Below are 12,607 nucleotides of genomic sequence, written 5' to 3' on the forward strand. Positions count from 1 at the left end.
CAAACTCTGGCTGAATGATGTCCTAGAAGTGCTTACAGTTTATCGAGAGGACCTGAGGGGGCCCTCAAGGTACTTAGAGCCTCAAGGTTTCCCAGTTGGGTAAAAGGAAACTTATTCTGGGCAAAGTTTTCAAAAAACGGCAAAAAAAAATCCTATTTGGAAAGAAAGGGAATTGATAGTTAAAATTTACATGTGTACAGCGTGTAGCCAAAAGATCGCTTCACCCACTTCTTGCTGGTCACCTGAGGGAAAAGTAATGACTGTGGATGGAATGGAATAGCCCCACATTAAGACTGGGATCCGTCCTATTTTAGCACCATTGGTTGTAGGACAACCGGACATTGTGTACCTCCTGAGCAAACACCATTCCTAGTCCTGTCCCCAATGTTGAAACTGAATTTGATCAAGTCTTTTCTTAAAAAAAGATTTGAGAGAAAGCCTGTGCACACAAGCTGGAAGGGCAGAGGGAGAGAGAAAGAAAACCTTACACAGACCCCGCACTGAGCACAGAACACAATATGGGGCTTGATTGCACATGACCCTGAGATCATGACCCGAGCCAACACCAAGAGTCAGACACTGAACCAAATGAGCCACCTAGGCACCCCAGATAAAGCCTTTAGATGCCATTTCTACCAAACAGGAAACCCAGGAGGGGAAAGAGTACATTAAATGATACGACAGCCAACGATCAAATGTGGTCAGACAACCCACTGACCATTCCAGGTTATCTACAAAGGGAAGAGGGGAGAACGGATTCTAGATTAACACGATTTTAAGAGACTTACCAAAATTAAATGCAACTCATGATTCTCAATTGAATTCTTCTCTAAATGGCCCTGTTGTAAAAGGAACGGTTGGGGGGATTCAGGTAAGGGATAGGAAGAGAATTAGCCAATTACTGTTAATTTTGCAAAAATTGTATTGTGGTTATAAAGGAATATGCTATTTTTTCGAGATGCAGGCTAAAGTACTTTGGGGCTAGATGTCATGATGTCTATAATTCACTTTTGAATACTTCAATTAAGAAAGAAACAACTGAAGAAGCCAATGCAGCAATATGTTGACAACTTAAATCTAGATAATGGGACAGAGGTGAGGCAGGGCCACAGAGCCATCACACTGTGGCAGTAAGTCTCCATCACCAGCAGACCGGATTTTTTTTTTTTTTTGCCACATCCCTCAATGCCCCCAAGTGTGTGTATGTTCTACATGTCAAATCACTGCCGGTCAAAAGAAAAAAAAAAAATGACAGCAACCCAAACAGGTGTAACTTGATGCTAATAGCTCAATGCACAACATACACAGAAGCAAGTGTGAAATGAGAGTCTTGGAATCTTTCATTTAAAAGCATGAAATTCTAGAGCAGGTTTGTCTTAGCCAGCGTTGCTCAATTTTCAGGAGCAGCTTTATGGTCTCAGATGAGTCCAAGTAACCTCAAACAACTGGTCACAATTCAGGAGGAAAAGGGAGACGGTAGGCCTAATACTTGTATTTAAAAGAACCTAATTCTAAATAAATAAATAAATAAATAAATAAATAAACAAACAAACAAACCTAATTCAGTTACTACTTAAGCCCATGACAAAAAGTTAGATGTCCTGAGCTACAAGCTTCCCTGAAAAATACAGTTTGAAACTTAAAGATATTCTGAGTTTAAAAAAAGAAAACACATAAACTAAGATCTTACTTGGCAAAGTAGATCCACTCTACATCAAACGACTTTATGCTATTCACTTAGAATTCTAAGAACTTGGTCCGTAGAAGACATAGGTAGTTCTTTAAATCCGATTTTTTTTGGTAAAGACTTTATTTATTTATTCATGAGAGACACACACAGAGAGAGAGAGAGAGAGAGAGATAGAGAGGCAGAGACACAGGCAGAGGGAGAAGCAGGCTCCATGCAGGGAGCCCAACGTGGGACTTGATCCCGGGTCTCCAGATCACACCCGGGGCTGAAGGTGGTGCTAAACTGCTGAGCCACCTGGGCTGCCTTAAATCTGCTTTTAAAAAGTGTTCAGCCATTGAATTTCAGGTTTTAGAGAGACCCGAACAGTCATGTAGTCCAATGGTCTACCCAGCGGCTCAATGTTTATCATTTGGGAAGAGCCTGAACCTACCATTAGAAAGAGCAATAAAATCTGATCTGGACTGGGGTGGGAGCTGGAGTGGGGGGGCTCTCCTGGATTCCCCCAACACCACACTCTCCCTCACGAAGACAACGGACCCATTTCCAAGATGGAAGCAGGTACTCCACGTATGCCATGTTTCCAATATAGTTTTACTTCTTTTTTGACGTCACATTGGCATTTTACAGGTGGTGTGCTTTTTTTTCTTTCGAGTTAGATTTTCTTTTCCTAAGCTTTAGGAAAAAAAAATCACGTGACTTTATTTTTTTTCATAGTATGGGTCATCGAGATTGGAGGTCTTTTACCTGGGGTGACCCATCTCCACATACATCCTATGTTCTGACCTCCCATTTGACTTAGCATCTATTCCAGACAAAAGTGTCCCTGTTTGGATAACAGATTATGCGGCTGCCCTTCTTTGACCTGGAGGTGTGGCCAGAAGAAAACATCTTTCTCTACGAGTACCATCTCCACATGGACCAAATGCTCAGACATTCAAGACCAACAGCTCAATTACCAAATCTTCTCTAAACAAAGGCTCTTTTAATGAAGTTACATTTTGCTGGAAAGAAGCTGGAAAATGATCTTGTATTCTCTCTCGGTGCAAGACTGGGACAGAGAAATGCAGAAAAGAAGGGCATTTCAGGTACAAGCCTCTTAAGGGTGAATCACTGCTGGGATCAAGCTCCATATGGGCTCCCTTACTCAGCGAGGTGTCTGCTTCTCCTCTGTCCCTTCCCCTGCTTGTGCCGCTTGCTCTCACTCCCTCTCTCTCAAATAAATATTAAAAAAAAAAAACAAAAACTGAAAGGCAGAAGTAGGATCCAGAATTTATGGCTCACCTTCCAGCATTTGGTCCATTAAGTCACACACTCTCTTTCCAATGATCATCTTGAGGTAGTCTCTGTAATTCCTCTTACACCCCTGCTGCTAAGAAATGATGCTGCCTCTTTTCATGTAAGAGGTAAAAACTCAAGGCTCAGATTTGTCTGGCTCTTCTAAGATTTGAAGCCTAATCCCAATACCAATTTTAATCTCAGATTTCTTTTTAAAGATTTTATTTATTTATTCAGGAGAGACCCAGAGAGAGAGAGGCAGAGACACAGGCAGAGGGAGAAGCAGGCTCCATGCAGGGAGCCCAACGTGGGACTCAATCCCAGGCCCCCGGGATCACACCCTGAGCCAAAGGCAAACACTCAACCACTGAGCCACCCAGGTGCCCCTTAACCTGAGATCTTAACAGGCTGAGAAATACAATCTGAATCCATTTCATTTTTTTTATGAAGGGCTTTGCTAAAACAGAAACAACCAAAATAAAAGCCGCTGAAATCTTCCCAATCCAACCTCTTCCTTCAAAACTATAAAATTCATGGAAAAGAGTGAGAGCAATAGCATTCTGGACATAAGAGCACAATTTACTGGTCAGCATGCAGATGTTTCAATTAAAAAACAATCTGCCCATCTTGTTCGTGGTGCGCTGCGTGGCAAGCAAGAGAAATGAGAGGTCTCCAATTCCCTGTTAATTTGTACTCTAGTAGGAGACAGACAAATGAAGTATTAGGGCAATCACATGGGCATGAGTGCTAAGAAGGAACCTGCAGGTGAGATGTGCTTCCCTCCCACACCACCAGCAACTCACAGCGGTGCACACGTGCACGGTTCCCGTGATAGCTCAGAGAGCTAACCCTCACCATCAGTCATCCGAGGCACACAGAAGTATGGGGAATATTTTTTTAAGACTTATTTATTGGAGCGGGGAGAGGGCAGAAGGAGAGGGAGAGAGAGTCCCAAAGCAGACTCTGCGCTGAGCGTGGAGCCCGATGCAGGGCTCGATCTCATGACCCTGAGCTCATCACCTGAGCTGAAACCAAGAGTCAGATGCTTAACTGACTGTACCACCCAGGTGCCCCAAGTATGGGGAGTTTTTAAGATCTCATGGATATCACCTTGCATCAACTTTATTTATGTATTTTTAATAATTTCTCTAGGTGCTATTGGAGTATCTTATCGGGATGGGAAAAACTAAAAATGTCCATGAAAACAGGACAGAAAACCAAAAGGTCTGCCTACCCACAGCAGAAAGGGGCTCCTGCTGGGCGAACAGGAAGGGGAGGTTAGCTGGACAGAATGAGGTCCTGTTACAAAGTGTCCAGCATCACACAGAGGCCCTGATGCCAGAGGGTGACTGTGGGCAACAGTTGGGGGGATGATGGGACGAAATGAATGTTCTCTCAGCCTTACAGTGGACCCAACGTGAACAGGGCAGGGGAGCTGGGGGCTTGTTCCAGTGGTACTGGCGTGTGTGGCCCGGGGAAGCAGTAACCTTCCTGGATAAACTTTTGTCAACCATAGAATAGGCGAGTTGGACTGGAACACCTTCACTGTCTCCTCCACGTCTAATGTCTTTATTCCCCCAAATCTGATCCAAATCCCAGTTATAAGTGGCTGTAACCTCATTGGCTACTAGTCCAATAACTTACTGCAACACACCACAGGGCCAACAGGAACAAAAGAGCTGATTTCGAGATACAGGAATATCAGGCACAGTACTCAAAAAAGCTAAAGACCCAGAAATCCCAGCCTGCTGGTGCTTCCAGAAAAGGCACAGGAATCCCTAAATTCACTCACATCACCAAATCTCTCAATTCAGATTATACATGCCAGGGAATACCCACTTCTGGTAGGAACAAAATAATGCTTTCACACACACACCCCTAAATTAGGGATTTTTTTTTAAAGGAAAGTATTAAAATGAACACACATTACCCAAACTGTATTTTTCTATGGTGAAAAACAGAAGCATCAGAATCCAGGCTCCTTGTGAAATCAACCCAGATGGAAGGCAAGACCCTTGCACAAAACGTAGACCTTGGACCAGCTGCCTTAGCACCACCTACTAGAAACTCCGTAGGTGGGGCCCAGCGATCTTAGTTTTAAGAAGGCCTCCGGGTGACTCTGATGCATGTCTGAGTTTGGAAAGTGCTTGCTTGCTCATCAGACACTGACAAAACAAAACAAAAACAAAAACTAAACAAACATACCTGGCCCCAAAGATGTCCTTTTTGGCGAGATCAATTCCAGAAACAACCTTCACTCTGAGAATACGTGACTCTCCCTGTTGGAAGAGGAAAAAAAAAAGTTTAAGAAATGGACCTTCAATGGGTCACCATCTTACCCAATATGCAAATGATTTCTGGTTCAGACCAGTACTGGGGACACAGAGCCCATCAGCTCAGCACAGCAGTTCTTCCCTACACTGAAGTTCAAAAGGCAACATTCCAGCTCTAAAATCCTACAGCCCTAGAAATTTAAAACACCCTGGGGCGCCAGGGTGGCTCAGTCGGTTGAGTGTCCGACTCTTGTTTCAGCTCACGTCATGATCTCAGGGTCCTGGGATCGAACCCCAAGTCCAGCTCTGTGCTCAGCGGGGAGTCTGTTTGTCTCTCTGCCCCTCCCCACCACATGCCCTAATAAAAAATAAATAAATCTTTTTAAAAAATTTAGACCATCCAGGTTAATTTAAGTACAAGTTTAATTCAAACTACATCATGCAGATCCATTATATGGGCCAGTAAAAGATTTCCCAGTTGTACCAAGAACACAGTGTATGTCTGAAACCATCTGGATCTTTAATTTTAATGAAAAATGTACTTAATAAGTAATTCTTTTATTTTTAACTTTAAGAAATAATTCCTCTATGGAAATGTATATATTTGTGCACATAGCCTGAGACAGAGAGGAATTTCATGTGGTATATCATTTTCTCAAAATTACAGTTTCATAATGTTAGTATTAAACAAGCAAAAGTAATTCCTCAGTTTTTGTGAAAAAAAAAAGCATCGTCGTAAATGGAAATCATCCCAAACCATCTCAGAAATCACTCATTCATTTATCCACCTGCTTATTTTATACACTCCAACATTCTCTAAGCAGCTCCTATTGCACTGGGCATTGAGCAACATCTTAAAATATAGATACGAATACACTAAGAGTTTTACAAGGGACAGGAACACGTATAGCACAAGACCCCATGATGGGCTCGCACCAAAAGGCACAGGTTAGAGCAGTAGCTAAGAGCTAAGACATTCAGGCTAGAGGAGCTGACTTGCTCTCAAGTTTCTGGTCTGGGTCACTAAGTGTTAACGTGGACTGAAAGGCAGGAATAAGATGAATTCAAGGTGTCTATGAAACCACCAGGTGGTGGGTGAAAAAAGACTAGGTAAATGGGAGAGACACCTGATGTGGGTCACGGGGAGGTGACCAGTGTAGAGTTAGTTGGTGGTTACAGATGCAGAGGAACATATTCAGGAAGGGTGAGGAGGGGAAATGGCTAGGGGTGGAGCTCTTGGGCATGCAAGCACCGAGGGGGCAAGAGAAGAGGACGGTGAAAGCCAACTATCCAAGTGTTTGGTCAAGACCTGGCTGAAGGAAAGAAAACCCAAATGATTCTGTAGACTATGTCAAAGGAGGCAGGATGATTCCGTAGAACTAGTCAAAACATGAAGAGAGGAGGCCACCAAGCTCTGGTGTCATTTAGCTCACACAATGAGCAGGCCTGCGAGCAACCGGAACTGAGCTGGAGACGTCAGCACTTTCCAGGACTCTTCTATCCAACCATCCCGACGTGGGGCCGACCACATGCACACACAGCAGAGACAAAGAGGTTAAAAAAAGGTTTAGCAACTTGTACGTGCTTAGGCTCCCTTTCCAAATGAGGTCTGTCTGCATTCACGTTTGGATTTACTGTGCTTGGCAGGCTTCATGAAAGGGTTCAGGCAAGCAAGGGGTAACTAAAACGTGACTCTGCTACGGCGAGCAGTGTCTCCAAGTGGTTACCAAAGCTTCCGGGTTAGGTGCCCTTCCCTTGGTCCCTTTAAGCAGGCACTGACTGCTCTGATATTTCTCCCTTACACACCCCAACTGCCAGGCATCAAGGAGTCTGCTAGCACAGCGGTTATCGGGCCTATGGCTCTTTTGTCTCTGCCAGCACACTGCACCCCAGTGCCCATCATCAGACTTCTCTGATGACCTTCTCTGATGACCTCAACCCAAGGAATGCCACAGTAGATGCATTTTTTTACACGTGGATAAAATTTGGCAGCACCTTCATAGAGTTTCCAGTACACCTGGGAAGAGTTCAAGGCCCACTAGCACATACAAACTGAGGATCGTGGGTGAAGACAAAATCTGTGTCTGCCACACTAAGAGGTTAAGACTACCGGAGCGGGAATGAGGAACAATTCAGAAGAAATGAGGACAGGGAACAGCTGGTAGGGAGCATTCTTTTCTGCCTCCCTGCCTTCCCCATCCCAGTTCTCCATCCGCTCCCCACCCCCATGACAAAGACGTCCAACCAGCAATTCTCGCCCAATCACCACTGTTACAGAGGGGAGAAGTCGGATGGCGGATAGTGCTAAGTCTCCAGGCCAGTCCTGGGTGCTGGCTGAAGAAGGAGACGGTGGATCTGGTCTGTCAGGCAGTGACTCCCTCCATAACCAACACAGGCAGGGCAGCAATCTTTCCACCCCAGGCTTGCACTTGTCATCGAGTTAGGGAAGATAAACCAGGGACTCTGTCTAGGGTGGCGACCAATGTACAGTCAGTCATAGAGCAAACACAAGAATTCTGGTAAGAAACAGTCTCTTTGTCTCATAACCCTTGGGATTCTCAAAACTCCTAGGCAGTGTCCCGGACTTTCCACCAACTTCATAGTGGGCTTGACTGTATCCTGTCTGGATTCTAAAGAATAAGAGAAGCCCAGCTCACACCCGGTTGGTTCCCTTAGGTTTATATTAACATCCGGTGAATGTTCTTACACTGGGCAGACCTACTCTTCAAAAGCATACATTTTAAAGTCAGATAACATTTATATGAATAAATGAATAAAATAAACGTCACTGAAGGAGTAAGTAGAATTTTTTTTAACAGAAATGAATAAATATTCATTTGGTAAACATGAGCACCTGTTCTAAGATCTAGAGACACAGCAATACGGACTGACAAAACACCTATCCCCCCCGCCCCCCCCCCCCCCCACCTTCTGGTATTATTGAAAGTTCATTGTATACAAGGGCCTCTCAACTACATGGGGTCACAAATCGGGCTTCTGGAGGGCAAAGGGTAATACATAACATATATTTTAAAATTATGTACACACATCCTTTCACTCAACAGAGTCTCATTTGGGAATCAAACCTAAGAAAATAAGCACAGAAAAACAAAAAAAGAAAGAAAATAAGCACAGGTATGTGCACAAAGCAAACCAAAGAACAGCTAAAAGGACAGTCACCAAAGCATTTTTTAATCAAAAAAAAGTCCCTCTAAAGTAAATGTTTCAATGTTCACAGCAATTCTGTGCGATGAGCTGTCATTAAAAATGCGTGAGATTCTGGGGCACCTGGGTGGCTCAGTAGGTTAAGCATCTGCCTTTGGCTCAGGTCATGATCCCAGGACCCTGGGGTGGAGCCCCGTGTCAGGCTTCCCACTTAGTGGGGGGGAGGGTCTGCTTCTCCCTCTGCCCCTCTCCCTGCTTATGCTCATGCACTCTCTCTCAAATAAATAAAACCTTAAAAAAAAAAAAGTGTGAGATTTTGTAATGACCTTCATTCATTCCACAAGTGTTTGCTAAGTACCCACCATGTGCCAGACACGTTATCTGGGGGCACAGATATGAACAAGATGGAGTTCCTGCCTCAAGGAACCAACAATCTAAAAAGGCAGACAAAACATAGATATTGCAAACAGGAATTTCTGATGGTGGCAAGTGTTGTAACAGCAAGATGAATAAAAGCAACTAAGCACAATAAAAGCAACTAAGTAGAGGGAGAGGGGGAAGATATTTAAGACCCATGATCAGGAAAGGCCCCTTTGGAGAGCGGACATCTGAGCTGGACCCAGAGGAGACAAAGGGTGATGCTGGGGGTGGGGATTTCCATGCAGGGGTGACACCACATCCCGAGGCTTTGGAGAGCAGGTCTGCATTGCAGGGAGAGGTGAGAGCAGAGTGGTACGGTGGGGCCTGAGACCCAAGCGGTCAGCCTCTGCAGAAAGTGGGCATTGTCCCAACCATCTCTGGAATGTTTTAAGCAGGGGGCTGATAGCTTCCCATAGGATTGAGATGGAGAGGGCATCATGTTCGAAATAAACAACTTGGTTTATAAAAAAAAGTTGCAAAAACGGGTTATACAGTTGAGTTAGGAATAAGCAAGGCAATCTACAGTTGTAGCCCCTTTCCACCTGGACTACATTTCCCAGCATGCCTCGCAGCTGGGTGGTCATGTGACTACATGCTAGCCGGTGGCAGGTGCACAGAAACAATGTAAGCTTTTTCTGGCTCTCCCACTCATCATGCATCTCCACCTCACCTTGCCCCCTCCACCATCACCTGACTGACCTTGTCAGGACACTGAGCTCCAAACAGACTTGTACTATTTCTTGCCACTGAGTACTGAAGGCTGCTTTAGCAGGCGACCTTTGCTCGTATGCAATACAATCTCAATTTGCAATAAATATCGATTCTGTATAAGCACAGAAAAAGACATATAAAGGATTAGAGTAACAGCGATTACCTCTGAATAATGGATAACTTCCTGATTATCTACATTTTTTTCTTTTTGGAACATTAAATATTTTTCTTTGGGAATTCAGCTTTTGTAGAAACTTCAAATAATACAGAAGGAAAAAAATTTTTAATCACAGGCTTAGGAATCTAGGCTTCCATATTTTTTTTAAAAGATTTATTTATTTATTCATGAGAGAGTGAGAGAGAGAGAGGCAGAGACACAGGCAGAGGGAGAAGCAGGCTCCATGCAGGGAGCCCGATGTGGGACTCGATCCCGGGTTTCCAGGATCATGAAGGCAGACACTCAACCGCTGAGCCACCCAGGCATCTCTAGGCTTCTGTATTTCTAAAACAAATAAACCTCTTGTCATAATAAAAAGCTACAAGTTGTATTTCAGCCAACTCACAAAGGCATCCAGTGGTCTCTCCGGGAGACGTGATAAGGACACTCTTCGGTAACACACAGGTAACAGGTGGGAGGTGAAAGAAGGAAAGAGCCTTTATTGAGCACTTACTAGTTACAAGAGCCTTTATTGAGCACTTATTATTTACAAGCAGCTGTGACAGGAAATTTTACCTCCCTCTGAACTTATGGGGCAAGGCAGCAGGAAAGAGAATGCTGCTCTGTAAAAACTGTTTTTACACATGGGTTTCAGACGTACAGCCAAAACATCTTATCTTTGTTTCCTCTCAATAGTAAGTGTGCATACAGATAAGCAGCCATCATCACCCTGCAAAGAAACACATGATCAGGTGTGTGACTACTTTATCAGATGCAATGGGCGACAAGTCGAGCAACTGTACTTTCTGAGGCGTTTTATTACTTTCATAAAATCTACACATGACATCTCGGGCCCTGGTTATGACTCCAGTAGAATCAATATTTAACTAAAGTGGCTTATGACAACAATGATATTATTTAGAGCTGGACTGTGTGCAGCAGAGAAAGCACAGGCAGAGAAGAGGTGAGGCCGAACAACTGCAGGTCCTCTTATGACTCTCAGGGTCTCTTCTGGCTACTGTTCCTCTACTGTTTTTGCATGGTCATTGCCCAACAGGGATGATTCTATGCACTGTACATGTGTTTTTCTTTCCCACTTCATTTTCTAATTCTCCCTGAAGGCCTAAACCAAGATAAAGTGCCCGAGCCACAGACGAACAGCACCGCCCAAGTTCCAACTTATAAACAGAGGGTATTCCGAAAGCTCGTTTGTAAGGCAGCAGTTTCCAACTCAGACACCTGCTCATATAAACTGTGTATAAGTGGTCACCTAATTCCCACGCCTACTTACAAAGCTTACTAAAGACATCATCTATCAAAATTACTCCTCTGATAAATTAAATCTCAAGTTCCAACTCAAAGTAAGAGACTAGAATTTATATTCTCTCCCTGCAATCAACCTTGGAAGATAACTTTTTAAAAAATTGTATTTATTCATTTGCGGGAGAGAGCAAGCGAGCAAGGGCAAGGGTCCAACGGGGCAGGAGGACAGAGGGAGAAAGAGTCTCAAACAGTCTCTGCACTGAGCATGAAGCCTGACACAGGGCTCGATCCTAGGACCCCAAGATCATGACCAAGAGTCAGACGCTTAACCGACTGCATCACCCAGGTGCCCTAAGAAGGAAAATTTATATTTTTTATATTTATATTTTATCCCTGACCCTTCACAATGGCAGCTGATCTTCCCCCAACTGAAAGGCACTATCTGGGTTAGGAGGTAGTGTTTTTCCTCCACAGGATCCCCAGTGACCCCGGTATCCCATACACCAGCCTTCTTGCGGACAAGGAAGACCTAAGTCGGGGACTTGCACATCGTAAGTTATTTGTCAGTGAAGTAATTTGTGCACTTGCCTCCCATACCCTACACCGTACCTACAGTTCTATTACCCGTAACAACTGCAGGCTCGCAGCCACCACCCTCTGGCTTAAAAGGACCATCAATATTCTTATACCCTAAAATATCTAAGTTACAGACCTGTCCATTAAGGTCACTGCTTTAAAAATTAAATAAGCTAACATAAAGTAACCACACTGTGCCTGCTCCACAGATGCCATTCATCTTCCAGTTCCTGCCTCCTCTTGCTCCAGCCATGAGCCAAGATCCTGTTCCAGCCATCTCTTTAAATCTCGCACAACCCCCTGTCATGCCCAACCTGCCCCTTAGGCCTGTCCTCTTCAGCTCTGCCTTTCCCTACTCTGTATTTCTACCCCAATTCCGACTCTCTAAGCCTTTCCTCTCTTCACTCCCTTGAGGGGTCGGGTCCCCAGCTTCATGCTGCTGCCACCCCTATCTTCTCACTCTCTCACAGTTCTCCACTCTGACCCTCTCATGGTTCATCCCCCAAAATGTGCAGGGACACCTGAGTGGCTCAGAGGCTGAGCGTCTGTCTTTGGCCCAGGTCACCACCCCGGGGTCCTGGGATTGAGTCCCACATCAGCCTATGTCTCTGCCTCTCTCTCTCTCTCTCTGTGTGTGTGTGTGTGTCTCATGAATAAATAAAATCTTAAAAAAAAAAAGTGCTGAGTGACATTTACGTTCAATGCACCACGCGAACAGACCAGAAGAACACAACAGGCAACCACACACCTTCTACTCTGCCCAGAAGGGGCTTATGGTCAGTTGCGGAGGCTAGACATCCACACTTGTACTACACCTGTAATACAACACCTGCGATGTGGGGGGAGAACAAAGACACAGAAAAAGGAGCCCAATACTGAACTACGTGTCCAGCTCGAGCTCAGATAAACCCTGAGGACACCCAACAGCCCCACTCCCAGGCCTATCCTCTGTCGCTGTTCGCCACTGTCAGCCCAACACAGAACATTCTCAAGCACCAGCCCCAGCGATATGAGTTCTGGAGAAAACTGCAGAAACACAGGACTGTGCACAACCTCCATTTCTCAACCTCTAGCTAG

General features: G+C 44.6%; 1 protein-coding gene across 12 annotated transcripts in view; it reads right to left on the reverse strand.

The window, feature by feature from the left end:
* NEDD4L (NEDD4 like E3 ubiquitin protein ligase) overlaps positions 1 to 12,607 on the reverse strand; it is a 338,822-nt gene that overhangs the window by 224,263 nt on the left and 101,952 nt on the right. For all 12 annotated transcript variants that reach the window (XM_038525922.1, XM_038525918.1, XM_038525914.1 and 9 more), the window contains exon 2: positions 5,171 to 5,244. In XM_038525922.1, the coding sequence (XP_038381850.1) occupies positions 5,171 to 5,244 (74 nt within the window). The remainder of the gene's footprint in view (positions 1 to 5,170; positions 5,245 to 12,607) is intronic.

Source organism: Canis lupus, chromosome 1 (genome assembly GCF_011100685.1).
Source record: "Canis lupus familiaris isolate Mischka breed German Shepherd chromosome 1, alternate assembly UU_Cfam_GSD_1.0, whole genome shotgun sequence".
Taxonomy (NCBI): domain Eukaryota; kingdom Metazoa; phylum Chordata; class Mammalia; order Carnivora; family Canidae; genus Canis; species Canis lupus.